Source organism: Peromyscus leucopus, chromosome 1, assembly GCF_004664715.2.
Source record: "Peromyscus leucopus breed LL Stock chromosome 1, UCI_PerLeu_2.1, whole genome shotgun sequence".
Classification (NCBI taxonomy): Eukaryota; Metazoa; Chordata; class Mammalia; order Rodentia; family Cricetidae; genus Peromyscus; species Peromyscus leucopus.
The window spans coordinates 98694813-98712283 of NC_051063.1; the positions used below are offsets into that span (position 1 = coordinate 98694813).

The window sequence follows — 17471 nt, forward strand, 5'->3', positions numbered from 1 at the left end:
TTTTTGTTATTCATTTGGCTTACCAAGGATGGATGGCAGAACCTGCCTTGTTGGGACATAGGATGTAACTACAAGCCTGTTAACACCATTGCTGAGACTGCTTGCTTTTTTATTTAAAGCTCTGATTCAGAAAGTATGATGTTCTTTCTCTTACCCAACCCCATCCTCCTGGCAGCTAATAAGATTTGCAGGTGACCTCCCTTGTTTATTTCTCTAAAATTCCAATAAATCTGGTCTTTGAGTTTATTCCTCAAACAATTTTTAAGTTTTTCTAGCTACAGGAACTTACACAAGGGACCCTGATTCTAGTGAGACAAGAAAAAAAATATAAGCATGAAAGAAACAGAACCTCAGTAAACAGGAAGGAAAGGGAGGTACCTGGTCCTTAGGAGCAATTCAGCCCCAGCCCTCATAGAGCCCTATCTGAGTCTCAGCTGATGGTTAGCAGCCTGGCAGCCTTGAGCAAGGGGCATGATCTCCTCTCACTTCTCTCTGGAGCAACAACCTGAAGACAGGTACTGGGCTTCAAGGAGACAAGTAAGTGAAAAGGGGGCATTGGGTAGACAGATAAGTACAGTAGACACAGAAACTGGAGGAGAATGAGCAATAATGAAAATTAGAGGTACACAGCGATTGTGACATGCTAAAGCCACAGACAGGAATTTAACATTGCCATGTTACCAGAACCTAAGGCTCATAGCAAAATCAGACTTTGGTCCATGGCACCTCCAAGAATTAACAACAAAACAGAAATTGAATCTTTAAACAGTGCTGTACTCAGAAAGCTGGGAGCTAAAATCTGCCTCCCCTCAGGCTTCTTTTGTTGGCTCTTTTAATTTTTCTTTACAAGTTGTGTTGATGGTTGGGACAGATCAGGGTACATTAACCATGGCTTTCCTTGAAAGCACTGAAAAAATTTTTTTTCTGTGATGGTCCTCATCATGTGGAGTATGCACTGGTTGCAATCCAATCATGGAGATCTCTCTCCTCCTCTATGATCAGGAAGTCAGCTGATTTACTGGAGCCATAAGACACTCTTAAAGGTGCCTCCTCCTCTGCTCCCTTGGTAATCTGCTGACCTAGAAGCAATGGCCAGCATACTTATTTTCCTTTTAGCATTTTTATCCTCATTGATTGGGCTCTAACTATGGTTATTGAAAACTGAGACTGTTGGTTATAACAGTATTGAAGAATGTATAAAGTTAGTTGTATAACATTAAGATAAAGCTTGATAAGTACTTTTAAACAAATTTTTATTCTTTTAGGACAGAGTTTCCTATTTAAAAACCATAAGCAGTTATTTTGATAAAACATAAAATCCTTGCTCCATTAACAAGTTTTTATATATTGATATTGCTTTCATGTTTGTTTAAATTGTGTGTGTGTGTGTGTATGTGTTGGGGATATGTGTGCCACAGCATATATGTGGAAGTTCAGAAGATACCTTGTAGAAGTCAGTTTCTCCTTCTAGCATGTGAATTCTAAGGCTCAAACTCAGATCCTTGGGTGCCTTTACCCACTGAGCCATCTCACTGACTCAAAGTTAAAACTATCGCCCAGTTTTAACTTTTAGAAATCATTTTATGATACACATTAACTTTCATTTTTATTCAATCTCTTTTCTTTTTTATTTTGGGAAAATCTTTTACCTTAAAATAAAATCTATATATCAAATCCTCTGTCATATAAAAGCATACTTTTAAAATCCATATAAAATCTCCTTACCAAAACATATTTTGCATTCATAAATTTTAATATCTTAAATTTTACTTGATATTGTTTATAGTGTTTCATATATAAATAAATATATATTTGAGCTGGCAGAATTTAAAAAATCCTTACTTTCTAACAAGATATCTATATTTCAAATAAATTAATAGGAAGCTGTATTGGAAACTCAAGCAAAACATGTTAGAATTCCTAGATATTATTTTTTTTCTTTTTAGCTTTTGTCTTTATGGTCTTGAATTGGCAAAAATAAGAAACTTGGGGAGAAAGTTGTTTTTTTTCTTTCTTTTAAGAGGGGAGAGCACAGGCATATAGTAGTTTTTACATATTAATGATACAACTCTTAGTTAAAATTTATCATTAACATGTATTGTATTGTCTTAGCTATGAATAAACTTTTGAAACTAAATGAACAAGCTTTTAAAAGACATGGATGAAGTAAGCTTACTTACATTAAGGATGTTACAATTTGTGGGGTTGTATCTTCTGCAATTTCAATTATGAAAAGAAAAGTAACATTAAATTGTTTGACAAATATTTATGTAGGCATATTTATCATTTTGTGTGTATCACAGCCTTAATGAAAATCTTAAATTAGTCATTTGTATATAGGGATTATTTTTTTAAACACAACCATGTCAATTAATTTAATCAGAAATTTGTATGTATACCAAATTAATGTAATTAACATAAAACATTTCCTGTTTTTTAATTTTGTTATCTTTGACTGTTTTAAATGATAAAATTTAATTTATTACTTCTTATGAACATGTTTAGGAGTATTAACATTAATATAGTCAGTGTTTAATTTGATAGCTTAATGAAAATTATATTATGAATTAAGGAGTGTTGTTAAAAATTAACTATGCCTAAAGTATTTTAGATATATAATTTCTTTAAAATATTTGCTTCAGGGAATCAAATATCATCTAAGTTGTATTTAAAACATTTTAGTAATTTATGAAATAGACTTTAAAATATCACTTTCCTGGGTTTATAGACATTAAGAGTGCCTAAGCAGTATAGATGTATTACATTCAGCAGTAGATGCATAGATTTCATCTGTGTTTTACCTGTCCCATATTTTTCTTCGAGTTTATTTTTCTAAGGATTACATATACATCAAGATTTTTTAAATATATATGGATGTGTATATGGATATTTCTAGAAACACATACTGAAAAAAAACTATCTTTTCCTCTATGACAATGTCTTTGCTCCTTAATTCTATTTACATGATATACATTTGGATCCCATTTTTTCCATTGATTTTTAAAAGCCTCTATCAATGCCATATTTCATTGATTGATGTATCTTTTTATTAAGCCTTGAGCTGTCAGTGTTCTGTTTTCCTCCTTTAATGCTGCATAATGATTGTTCTGTACCTTTTCTTCTTTCATATAAACTGTTTGGTTTGTTATTCAAAGAACAACTTGGTGGGGATTATGTTAAGATTATAGTGAATCTATAATGACCAAGCTGTAAAGATCTAGTGTGATAGTTAATCTGAAGTGACAACTTAACTAGGTAGAAAATGCCTAGAACTTACACAATGCATCTGTATGGCTCTGAACACTTTTTCAGATAGGGTTGACATGTCAGACAGTCAATAGTAAGGAAGGACTTGCCCTGAATAAGTGTTAGATTATCTACAGGGTAAACTGCTCCAATGAAGAAGGGTTAGATTATCAATGGGGTAAACTGTTCTAATGAAGAAGTGGCATGAATGCAACATACAGGGTGTCAAGTCTTATTACTCACAGTGATTGCTTCTATTGCTTTTGTCACCTGCTGACATTAGAGTCCAGCTCTTCAGACATTCAACATGAACTCAATTCCAGCAAATTCACAAGGCTTTCAGGATTAGATTGGAACTGCAAAGGCATTCTTCCTGGATTGGGAAATAGTTCTCAGCCTTTGCAGCACATAGTTGAGCATTGTCCAAATGCCTTATACTACATGAGTCAATGTAATGAACTTATTTTTATAATATAGTTGCATGTACATTCTGTTGATTCTTTTCATCCAAGGATCCATAGGGCAATTAGAATTTTAATAGCATAAATTAAAGTGTATGGCTTCATTAATTTACATACTCTTTAATCTGTCCATTAGAATTATACAGTCTTTTTCATGTAAGTCTTGTACATATTTATTATGTTTACATTTAACTGTTTTCTTCATATTCATGTAATAATAATGTGTTTTAATTTGAAATACCACTCATTTATTCTTTGTTGATATAAAAAGAGTACTTTTTTATTTTAACTTTATAATGGGACTTTTTTTTTTAATTCATGCTAGTTCACAGCAGCTTTTATTGTTCACTCTTCAGGATTTTTTACATACTAAGTCATATTATTTATGAGTAAAGGTAGTTGTCTTTTTGGTTATTACTTTCTGCACACACATTTTATTTTCATTTTTATCTCATTTATTAGCTAAGACTTCAAGTTGAGTATTGAATAAGAGTGATGAAAGGTGGGATTCTTGCTCTGTTTCTGTTTCTCAATATTAAATAAAATGTTGCCTATATGTTGTTTGCATATGATTTTTTTTTACCAAATTGAAGGATGTTCCCACTTTTTCCTATATGCTGAGATTTTTTTAATCAGGATTGAGTTTTTGGATTTGGTCAAAATGCTTTAGTGTCTGAGGGATATAATCATGTGATTTTCTTTTTAGTGTACTGATATAATGTATGTTCACTGGTTTTCACCTATTTTAAGCCTGTTTGCCATATCTAGATAAAGTTCAGTTGGCCATGGTCAAAAAATCTACTATACATTGTTGGATTTCATATGATAATAGTTTTTTTTTTCTGAGACATAATAGGTATTTGTTTGCAGATTTCATTTTTTCTAATGTCTCAATAAACATTTGGAAGTAAGGTAAGATGGCCTCAGAGAATCAATTAAGAAGTATGATATGTTTTTATTTTTAGAAAGAAATTATTTTAAATCAGGTATCATTTTCTTACATACTTTCTTCCATACATCTGAAGATATTCTTACATACTTCATATGATTCACTGGTATAAACTAGGCCAAGTGTTTCTGGTTTTGAAGTTTATTCATCACTGATTAACATAAAACATTATATAGGTGAAGTCACATTATAATTTCATATTTTTATTCATTTTGCTTCTTTTGAGGATTAATCTTGGACCCTCTTACCTGCTAAGCAAATGCTCCAATGCTGAGCTCATTGCCGACTCTAATACTTCTTGTCTGATCTTTGTTCTGTTCTTTTGTACCAACAATATAGTGACGTTATTTGCTTCTTCATAAGAAGGGCCTTATATCTGGTTTCCAACACCTTGTTCCTCATTTCTACCTAAGATTTCACTGGACTGCAAACAGTACGTATATGTCTATAGATATTTGAAGTATGACAACTCAATTCATCTCCCAAAAGTTACAAATACTCTCACAGTTCTCTTAGTCAGGGTTCTTGCCAAAAATGCCCATAGCACTGTATTTGTGGTAATGTGGACTTGATCCCCATGTCCTTCCAACTTCCTTTCAATACTTGTTTGCCATGCTGTTTCCACATTATCAGGTGTTTCTCATAACACTTCAGCTCCCTGCACCATTTTCTGTCTTCTTCATTCTGATCTGTAACAAACTACCAGAGACTAAAAATTTACAATGAACAGAATTTGGGGCTTACAGTTCTGGGTACTGTGAAATCTAAGATCAATACACAGGCACCCAAAGTGAGCCTTCTTGCATCTGCACCACATAGAGACAAAAGGGCAAAGAGGCAATGGGCTGTTGAACTCATCATTACCTGAAGATATTAATCTCATATTTTGAGATAGGATTTGCTGGTGAGAAGAGAGGAGTAAGAGGGAAAAATGTAAATAAAAGCAAGACAGATTATGGGAAAACAGGAAATTTTAACTTCAAACATACAATCTCTAGGATGGGGTTTAGAAACCACAAAACTGGGTTTTATGTTACAAGGAAACTAAACCAAAGACATGTCTAACATTTTAATCTACATTTTGACATGACAAACAAATGAAATGGTTTAGTTAAGTCTTCCTAATCAAAAATAACCTACAATCAAATATGTAACCTCACTCAGTATCTTTTGGAATTGATAAAAAGCACACAATTTAAAAGCCTGTACAATTTAACTCCTACTTAAGAAGCTCCCAGTCACTCTCCACTATGTAACTTTGAGAACAAATCCTCCTTTGCTTGGTACTCAGTGTTTGTTCCATGTCTGAGTTATTTTCTCATGGAGATGAGAACTGGGAAATACTGGTAGAAGAAGCTCTATCTTGTCTTTCTCTCCTTAATATTTCCACAGGCCTCACCACTGGCAGTACATATAGGTGCAATATATGGGTAAAGCAGTTTTAAAATGTATGACATATACACCCTAATAATGCTGAATGCCATTTGATTTTAAAATTAATCTTGAAGAGCAGAAGAGGAAGCTAACATCAGATGTGATGACTGTTACAGCCATTACAATAAGTGCATATGAAGGCAAAATGTAAGGAAAACCTGACAAGGCTGAAAAACAAACAATACTAAAGAGAGGTTAGAGAAGTCATTTGAAAGCCATGGGGTACTAAGTTTATATGAAGTGGAAAAGAGATTAATATGATAATCATTGGACAATATGATTGTGTCTCTAAATAAGAGAAAAATTACAGGAGAATTGGAAGCATAATTAATGAATGCAGCTGAAGCCTGTACAATCTCATTTGCCTTATAGATAAATGGCTTCAGTGTGTGTGTGTGTGTGTGTGTGTGTGTGTGTGTGTGTGTGTGTGCCGGAGGTGTGAGAATAACAGTAAGGAAATGAGTGGGATAGAGTAGTGGATTAGAATATACATGAAGTACATGAAGAGACTCTACCCCACATCAGCATGTGGCTCTGCCAGCCTTTCCCTTCTCCCCAAATCCCTCTGCCTTGCCAAAAACCCATTAGATTACATTCCTGAAGCTATTCCCAAGGTCTATTCTCTTATTTGGCCAATCCCTCCTCTTGAGGATGACTACCAATGTACAGCTATCAAAGGATCAAAATTTAGCAATAAAAAGCCCCCTTTGGCTCACCTAATTAACATGCCAAATGAAATTAAACACCTCATTCTAACATGGGATTTCCTTTTGTTCCTTTATAAACCACCATTGCCCTATGTGCCACATCTGTCTCTTCTCTATCCAGAGGCAGTCCTTTGTCCTTCTCCAGTACAAATACACCTGACCCCTCTAGATTGTCCCTTTTCCCCTGTTCTTTATTCCTCTCCCCTTCTCCCTCTTCCTCTATCTTCTGTCTTTGTCCCTTATCCCTACCTTCTGTCCTTCTGGGGCAAATAAATCTCCTTTGCGCTGAGAACTTGACCTGAGAATTTGGTCTTTGGTGTCCTAGGCCAATACTTTTCCTTTCATTGGTGCCAAAATCCAGGATTCAGTCTACAAGATCCCCACCCCATAAGCCAGTTCTCTAACATTCAGGCCTCCTAGTGCCTGATCTCCTCATCCAACAGTGGGTGGGTGGTCAGTTCCCCCTCCCTTGCTGTCCTAACCATTCCCCTGGTTATCATGTGACAGCTGTTGCATGTCACGTGTCCCTGTTCTGTCCTGTGGTACTACAGTGAATGCACACCACAGTGACCTTCACTGGTTATGGTAGACCCCCTGGAGTGGCCTTTGGGCACATTCCCTTGAGTTCTTCTTGGTTGGAAGTTTTCCTTTTGCTTTTGGTGGCCACATTGCTTGAATCCAGTGACTATTCCTAATCCTCCAAAAATCCTATCTGACAGTTCCTGGATTTCTCCTGAGATTATTTTCCCCCTCTTGGTGACTCCTCCCTATCAGAGGTCTCATTTGGGCTAATCAAGACCAGGGGATGTCCTAGGCCCTTGACCCTGGCCCCAGGACACAATTAGGAAGGGGAATCTGTTCTTTCCATCCCTACTGAAAACTCCAACACACACTCAAAATTACTGATACATTCTTACACTCAAAAACAGCCCTTATGCTCCCTAAAGATCAAACAAAATAACCGCTTTCACAATTATATGGGCATAAGAACAAAAAATAGGAGATATAAGCCCCCTTCTTTCCCTCTCTGAGACATCCCAGGTCTCCACCTGTCCCTGACTCCCCTCTCTGAGAAGTGCTATGCCTCTGCCTGTCCCTGCCTGCTTTTCTGCCAGCTTCTGATCACAGTTTCAAACTTTTCCCTTGTTTTTTCTGGTTATTCAAACTCCTGCCACTGCTACGCAGGAACACTGACTGATAGACTGCTGTGCACTCTGTACCTGTCCACCTCTGCAGATTTCTCATAGTCACAACTGCAAAATCCCACCAGCAGAACCATGCCAAGAGAGAACAGAAGGTAGGATGTGAGTGACTATGAGTACACAGGAGCAAAGAAAAGCTTAGAAGTCTGCCTCTTGTAGTTGAAGTTTTCTTGGTCCTGCCTGGCCCATGGTCAGAACAAATCTCTCTCACCTGCCAGTCCCACAGCCAAGTAAACAGACAGAGACTTATATTACTTATAAACTGTATGGTTGTGGCAGGCATTTTGTTATCTAGTTCTTGTATCTTAAATTAACCCATTTTTTTTTTTTATTAATCTATACCTTGCCATGTGGCTCGTGGCTTACCTGTACTTTACATCCTGCTCCTCATCTCAACGGCTGGCAGTGTCTCCTGACTTAACCTTCTTCTACACAGCATTCTCCTCTCTCCTTTTCCTGCCTACACTATTCTTCCTGCCTGGTTACTGGCCAATCAACGTTTTATTTATCAATCAATCATAACATATATTCACAACATACAAGACATCTCACAACAGCCTCTATCCAGGGTAGTTTGTTTATTGGGGTAACAGGCTAGTTTATATATAGCTTAAAGACAAAGAAATAGGTGAAATACACATAATTTGCATACATGGGTCAGATTGAGGGCAAGCAGGCATTATCAAATACCAAAGGATCTCTGAGACAGAGGGAGTTTAGGGAGGGAGCAGACATCACAGCAGCAGAGGAGGTACATCACTTAGTTTTTCAGCTGACAGGCTGTCAGCAAAATAACATGTTGGCACCAGCTTTCTGGTGTGTATCAGGGGCAGGGCAGGACAGGAAAAGACTTGCTGGCTTTTAAAATGACATGACCTTTTGTCCCCATGATGTGGATCTAGGTTTTACAACCCAAATTGTGTAACCTCTGTGAGATTTTGGGGTGCAGGCATACTCCACAGATTGTTTGATTCTGGAATTCCACACAGGATCCTGTTCAACTGGAGTTACAGATGATTGTATGCTGCCATGTGGGTGCTGTGAACTGAACCCAGGTCCTCTGTAAGAACAGCAAATGCTCTTAGTCTCTGAGCCTCTTCACATGGTTTTATTTCTACTTTTACATCATATAAGTTATATAGTTATATATAAATTCTTTCAATTATAAATGTAAAATCTGGACCCCAAAAAAGAAATAAAATAGGGTTTTATATTTGCTGAGATTATTTTATTGAATATGATGATTTTATTCTTTATTCATTTTCCAGAAAACAACATAATTTTATTTTTTATGATTGAATAAAACCATATTGTGTATATGTCATATTTTATTATCCATTCATTTTTGTGAATAAGATGTTTTTCTTGGTTTCACTCTCTTCAAGTTTATTATTAGTATTTAGAAAGTTACTGGTATTTTTCATGTTCATATGGCACTCTAATACTCTGCTAAAAGTGTTTGTCAATTAGAAAAGTTTTATAGTGAAGGTTTTAGAGTATCTGATATATAGGATCATATCATCTGCAGATAATAAAACATGGATTTCTTCCTTTCTTTTTTTGTACACCTTATTATTTTCTCTTGCTTTATTACTCTGGCTAAGACTTCAAGGACAGGTTAGGCTAATACGTGGTGTTCAGTTGATTAGGTGTAAGTCTTAGATAGGGTTTGGGTTGCTATGGTAAAGCACCATGACCAAAATCAACATGGGGAGGAAAGTGTTTAGTTCATCTTACAACTGTGAGGTAACACTCCATCACTGAGGAAAGTCAGGGCAGGAACTCAAGGCAGGAACCTGGAGGCAGGAACTGAAGCAGAGGCCACAGCATAATCCTGCTTACTGGCTTGCTCAGTTTGCTTTCTTATACAACCCAGGACCACCAGCCCAGTTGTGACACTGCCTACGTGAGATGGGCTCTCCCATATCAATTATCAATCAAGAAAATGCCCCACAGACCAATCTGGTGGGGGTATTTTCTCTGTTGAGGTTCCCTCTTTCCAAAAGACCTTAGCTTGTGTCGAGTTGACAAAGCTACTGAGCACAGTAAATTAAATGTATGCTTTAAAATTTATGATGGGTTTATCAGGACAAATTCCCCAATGTAAGTAAAGGGTATGGTATCATCATATTTCTGTTGATGAGTTCAATTGATTCTTTCAGTATCCTGTATTGATAAATCAGTAGAAAAAATGGACACTCTTGTCTCAGTCCTGATTTTAAAGCAAATACTATTACTTTGTCCTCATTTACTATACTGTTGGTTATATGTTTTTTTCAGATGTGACCTTTCATATGTTCATGTATGTTCCAAATTTTCCACCTTCTATCTTGTCTACAAGTCTTGAGCTACTATTTTTTCATTTATCAATTCTTCTTGTTTTTCATTAAATTATTTAATGAGTTATTGGTCTTTCATCATCAATATTTTAATTTTTATTCTTCATATTTACTCACTAAAATCCCATTTCATATCCTATATTGATATCCTTTTTTCAATTATCTGATTGTATTTTTTTATAATTCAATCAATTCATGTCCTCTTTGATTTAATTGCATGTTCTTATATTCACTCTTTGGAATGCTTTAAGTTTTCATCCAATCAACTCTCATTGTTATCTATTACTGTTGAATTCATCATTTTTATACATGTCTAGAGTTGGTTATTATTTGTGCTATCTTGAATTTTCATGTTTCTTGTGTTTCTGTATTGGACTCAAATTTCTGGAGTTATTTCTTTGCATTTTAAAAATTATCTGTATGGTTTTAGTTGAAGTATTTACAATATGCAAGAATGACTAGAATGTAGAGTTGCAGTATTATTTCTCTCCACTGAAATGCATGATGTACAGCACTACTGTGAGAGTAATGTGCTAATGGCATAAACATCCACAATTGATATGTAGAACCAGTAAGAAAATATCAGCTTTTAAAAAATTAATACCTTCAGTTCCAATAATGTCTAAAGAATAAACAAGATTGCATTGTACCTTGAATGTTTAATGAACAAATGTGCATAAATATGGTTGTTAAAAAAGGAAACATTTACCACTCTGCTCCATAACTGTAATTCCAGATGAAGAAATAAAGAGAGAGAAGTTTCCAGAGAAATAAGGCAGTGAGACTTGGAAACAAAGGAATAGTTGGCATGAAGTTCCATATAGAAATACCATAAGAGTAGCCCCTAGACTGAGACTCACTTCTTGGATTGGTTGAATAATGGTTATTTACACCACCCTGCACCAAAACAAAATGCATCTGGGAGCTTAAAATTAAGAGATATTGCATGTTTATGTTTGTGATATTATTTAACATTTTTGTGCAACTGGAATGAGGACTATCTCAATGTGTGTGCATACTATTTCATTAATAAAAAAATTTTTATTGCAAAATAATGCTAGGTAGCAGACTAAAAGATCACTTTTACCCATCACTCTACTGAAGTTAAAATCTCTTTGAATATTTAAAAAGAAATCAGACAGTATTATATATACTAAGATATTAAGATATTAGTTGTGAAGGATAAGGGCAGAAAAGAGTAGCAGTTAGTATTAGAGTAACACTGGAGGAAAACACTGGTGAAGGAAAATTAATAGAAATAAACCAAAAGAGTAGAAATAACACAAGTTCCAGCTAAATTCAGAATAGAAAGATAAAGTGGTAAGGAAATGCATCTGACAATCCCTAAAGCACGATAATTTCAAACACAGAACAACACTTGTGCTATAAAAAAAGCCTATTACCAAAAAAGCAGGATTGGGGAGTGATGGACAGGAGAGAGAAAAGGGCAAGACAAAGCTAATCCAACGAAATATTAAAACTAGCTACTAAATAAGGGAAGTATAAAAGTCAAAGACATTGAATAGATGTACAGAGGTTAACTCTATGTGGTCACACATCTGGACACAAATACACAGATTATCTTTAGGAGGTCACTTGCCTAATCAGGAAGTACAGAGTCTGACTCCTTGCCATAACTCATCTGGGCACAACTATGGAGTCTGTCTGTAATCTGTCTTGCTTTTCTCTCTTTGGCTATACGTTTTGATTTCTGGCTTAGTTAATTTGTATTGCAGTAACAGAACACAATGACCAGGGAAACACAATGAATCTAGTGTTGAATCTCTGTCTCTCTCTGTGTCTCTTTCTGTCTCTGTCTCTGTCTCTTTGTCTGCAAACTGTCTTTCTGTCTGTTTCTGTCTCTGTTTCTCTCTCCCTTCTTCCCCCCCTCCTCTTCTCCTTATCTGACACTGAAAGCGAATTGAAGATTTTGTAGGGATTCTGTCTTTTATTATTATTATTATAAATGTTAAAATTACCCATACAAAGTAATGGGCCCCATTATATTTTCTATATAGTGTCAGTATACTGTGTTCTGATTCTTTGCCATCTCTGTCTTCACCTTTTTTTTTCCAATCTGTACACATACACTACTCTGTACTTGCAGTGGAAAATTCTCTGCTTGAGGCTGAAACTTCTGGAGTGGACACTGGGCCCTATCCCTTAAACTGAACTGTAAAGTGTTTTCATTCTATCTTTGCTACTGAAATCAGTGTTTCCTCTTCTCACTCATATCACAGGATAACTGCTCTCCAACCATCTCTACTTTGTTCCTATAGATTCTAGCATTACATGACTGGGTGTTATTTGCCATCAGACCAAAAATATGTTCTATTTTAAGTTAAAGTTTTAAAAACAGGGGCTGGAGAGATGGCTCAGAGGTTAAGAGCACTGACTGTTCTTCCAGAGGTCCTGAGTTCAATTCCTAGCAACCACATGGTGGCTCACAACCATCTATAATGAGATCTGACACCCTCTTCTGTATACTAAATAAATAAATCTTAAAAAAAATAAAAACCCACTTCAGTTATAAAAAAAAGTTTTAAAAACAGGTTCTATGTTATTTTTTTAATGTATGTAGCTTTAGATGTATGTGTCTACTACCATGTGCTGAAAGAGATTTTCTATAATTTCTCAATGACATTGCCTTTGATCGTTTGTCAATAATTCACTGATTCTATTTCTGTAATTATCTTCTGGACCCTATTGCTTGCCATTCATCCTTCAAAATTCTTTCATCAATATTATCAATGATTGCTGTATCTTTGTAATAAATCTTGCATCATTGGCCCTCTGTTTTTCCTTAAGTGTTGTATCAGTACTTCTGTGTGTTTTCTTCTTTCAAGTGAACATCAGAGTTAGTTTGTAGATATTTAAAAAATAACTCGAGGGTGAATTGTTGAAAATTCATTGATTTTATATGGATCAAGTTGTAGATACTTGGTGTGATAGTTATTTTAATATGTCATTTCAACTGATTAAAAGATGCCTAGCCTGGTGGTATGCATATATACAGTCTTGTGAAAACTGTTTTAGACAGGACTGACATGCTGAACAGTGACTGCAGAGACCACCCTGAATAGGGTTGGGCTTCTCGGTATGGTAAGCTTGACAGGTGAGGAGATGAAATGGAATGAAGATAGCAGGTAAGTTGGCAAGTCCATTTCCTTTATGAGAGACTAATTCTTTGTCTATCAGTAGACATTAGATTCCAGTATATTCAGACTTTCAGAATATACTCAATGCAAGAAACTGTCCAGGGGACTTGCAGGCTTTCAGCATTAATTTGGCTGCTAAAGCATCCATCTTCCTAGATCAGGAACTAGGGTTTCTGGCTCTCTAGTATGCAGATGATCATGGTTGAACTACCCAGTTACTGTCACATAAGCCAATCTAACAAGTTCCTTTTTATAATATGTGTATACATACACTGTATGGATTCCTTCTCTCTAGAAATAGAACCCTGTCTAGTGCAAATGCAATTTTAACAATAGGAAACAGAAAGTATTGCTCCATTACTTTACATATCTTTAACCTATTCCATCAAAACTTTTCAGTTTTATTCAAGAAAATTTCATATGTATTTTGATGTATTTACATTATAAACTTATATAGATATTAATGTGCTTTTAATTTCATATCCCAATTATTCTTTGCTAATATAAAAGAAAAGAAGTTTTCATATTTTTAAAATTTATTTTTTTCTAATATATTAGATCCCAATGGGCATTTACTTTACCACCCATCCTCACAGCCCTGTCTCCTCTCTCCTCAGATCCATTCCTCCTCTGTTTCCCTTCATAAAAACACAGGCCTCGGGGGTATATCAAGTGAACAAAACATACCAAGTTACAATAGTCCTAAGCACAATCGCTCATATCAAGGCTGTTGGAGGCAGCCCCGTAGGAGGAAATGAGTCCCAAGAGCAGGCAAGAGAATCATAAACAACCCCCATCACTCCTACTGTTAAGAATCCCACAACAACACCAAGCTGAACAACCATAACATATATGCAGAGGACCTAGCTCAGACACATACAGGCTACATAATTGTCACTTCAGTTTCTGTGAGCCTGTATGAGCCTTATTTAGTTGATTTTGTGGGTCATGTTCTCATGGTGTCCTCCACCTTCTGGCTCCTACAATCCTTCTTCCCCTTTTCCTGGTTTCCCAGATCTCCACCTAATACTTGGCTGTGTATCTCTGAATATGCTCCCGTCAGTGACTGGATAGAGCCTCTCCAATGATGTTTTGCCTAGGCTCCAATCTATGAATATAATAGAATATCATTAGGAATAACTTCATTGACTTTTTTTGGTAGTTGTGTTTGGTTATATTCTAGTTCTCTGGGCTGTCCAACTTCTGGTTCCTGATGATCTAGATAGTGTTAGGCATGCTCTCTGCCTTGTGGTGTGGGTCTCAAGTTGGACCAGTCATTGGTTGTCCACCTTCACAAGTTCTGTGCCACCATTACCCCAACACTTCATGTAGGGAGGACAAATTGTAGGTTGAAGGTCATATGCCTGGGTTGATGTCCCAGTCCCACTGCAGGAATCCTTGCCTGGCAATAGAAGATAGCTGGTTAAGGGTCCATATTCCCCATTACCAGGAGTCTGCTAGGGTCACCCTTACAGATTACAGGGAGTTTCTATTTCACTAGGCTACCTCATCTCTCCTAGTACTTTCTCCCTCCATACCTTCCCCCATAACCTCCTTCCTGATCCCAATGTCCCCATCTCCACTTGCCCCCAGTCTACACACAAAATCTATTCTATTTCTCCTTTCCAGGGAAATCTATTCATCCTCCTTTGAGCTTTCCTTAATACTTATTGCCTCTGTGTATGTGTGTGGATTGTAGCATAATTATTCTTTACTTTACAGGTAATATCCATTTATACATGAGTACATACCATGTTTGTCTTCCTGGGTCTAGGTTACCTCACTCAGGATGATATTTTCTAGATCCATCCTCTTGCCTGAAAATTTAATAATGTCATTTTTTTTAACAGCTAAGTAATACTCTTGTGTAATTGTGCCATATTTTCTCTATACATTCTTTAATTCAGGGACATCTAGGTTGTTTCCAGTTTCTGGGTACTATGAATAAAGATGCTATGAACATAGTTGAGCAAGTGTCCTTGAGGTAGTATGAAGCATCTTTTGGTGCCAAAGAGTGGAATAACTGGGTTGTGAGGTAGATTGACTCCCAGTTTTCTGAGGAACATCCATGTTAATTTCATAGTGGCTGTACAAGTTTTCACCCCCACCAGCAATTTGAGGAGTGTTTCCCTCACCCCACATCCTCACCAGTATGTACTATCATTTGTGCTTTTCATCTTAGCCTTTCTGAAAGGCCAACTCTGCTGACTACCCATGAGAGGCCTTACCTTATTGGAGTGAGGAATAGGGGGTAGGTTGGTGGGGGAAGTCTGGAGGGGTGGGAAGAGGGAAAAGAGGGGGATTTGTGGTTAGTATGTAAAATTAATAAAAAATTACTTAATAAAAAGAAAATATAAAAATATGTACTTATTAAACTGAAAAAATATAAAATCTCAAAGTACTTTTGATTTGCATTTCCCTGGTGGCTAAGGATGTTTAACATTTCTTTAATGTTAAAGAATTTCTTTAATGTTTCTCATTTGAAATTTGAGATGTTTGAAATTCCTCTGCTCAGAATTCTATGGTTAGAGCTGTACTCAATCTTTAATCTGATTTTTTGATATCAAGTTTCTTGAGTTCTTCACATACTTTGGATACTAGCCCTCTGTAGGATGTGGAGCTGGTGAAAATCTTTCCCCTTCTGTTGGTTGCTCTTTTGTCCTATTGACAGTGTCCTTTGCTCTTTTGTCCTATTGACAGTGTCCTTTGCTTTACAGAAGCCTTTCAGTTTCATTAGGTCCCATTTATTGATTGTTTATCTTAGTGCCTGTGCTATCACTACTCTGTTCTCCAAGTTGAATCCTGTGCCAATGAATTCAAGGCTATTCCCCACTTTCTCTTCTACCATGTTCAGTGTACCTGGTTTTATTATGTTAAGGTCTTTGATCCACTTGGATTTGAGTTTTGTGCAGGGTTATAGAATTGGAACTATTTGCATTCTTCTACATGTAGACATCCAGTTAGACCCGCACCATTTGTGGAACATGCTTTCTTTTTCCATTGTGTATCTCAGGGTTCATTATCAAAAATCAGATGTCCATAGGTGTGCAGATTTATGGCTGCATCTTCAATTCAATACTATTAGTGAATGTGTCTGTTTTATGCAATACCATAAAAAGTTTTTATTACTAATGCTCTGTAGTAGAGCTTGAAATCAGGGATGGTGACATCTTCAGGAGTTCTTTTATTGTACAGGGTTGTTTTTAGCTTCCCTGGTTTGTTTTTCCATGAGGCTATTGTGGTTTCAAGATGTATAATTAATTGTATTAGAATTTTGATGAGAAGTGATTGAATCAGTAGATAGCTTTTGGTAAGATGGCTATTTTTACTATGCTAACCCTACCAATCCATGAGCATATGAGATCTTTCCATCTTCTTTAGTTTCTTTCTTCAAGAACTTGAAGTTTTATCATACAAGTTTTTAACTTAGTTGGTTAGAGTTACCCCAAGATATTTTATATAATTTGTGGCTATTGGAAAGGATGTTGTTTTCTTGATTTCATTCGCAGTCAGTTCTTCATTTGTATATAGGAGTACTACTGATTTTTTAAAAGTTAATCTTGTATCCAGCCACTTTTCTGAAGGTGTTTATCAGCTGTAAGAGTTCCCTGGTAGAATTTTTTAGTCTCTTTTGTATACTGTCATATTATCTGCAATTAGCCATAGTTTGACTTCTTCCTTTCCAACTCATACCTCTTGCTCTTCTTCAGTTCTCTTATTGCTCTAGTTTAAACTTCAAGTTTTACTGTATTGAATAGTTGCTAGGGAGAGTGGACAGCTTTGTTTTGTTCCTGATTTTGGTAGAATTTCTTTGAGTTTCTCTCCATTTAATTTGACATTGGCTATCAGCTTACTATAAATTGCCTTTAATATGTTTAATTAAGTCTTTTGTATCCTTGATCTCACCAAGAGTTTTATCATGAAGGGATGTTGGACTTTGTCAAAGGCTTTCTCAGCACCTAATGGTGATCATGC

At 36.0% G+C, this 17471-nt stretch overlaps 1 protein-coding gene across 1 annotated transcript in view; it reads left to right on the forward strand.

The window, feature by feature from the left end:
* Nucleotides 1-422: 422 nt before the first annotated feature.
* Nucleotides 423-17471, forward strand: part of LOC114710250 (interferon-induced very large GTPase 1-like) — a 29591-nt gene continuing 12542 nt past the window's right edge. Inside the window, 2 exon segments of the mRNA XM_028894350.2 lie at nt 423-537; nt 13375-13484. Of these exon segments, the coding sequence (XP_028750183.1) occupies nt 13438-13484 (47 nt within the window). The 5' untranslated portion in view covers nt 423-537; nt 13375-13437.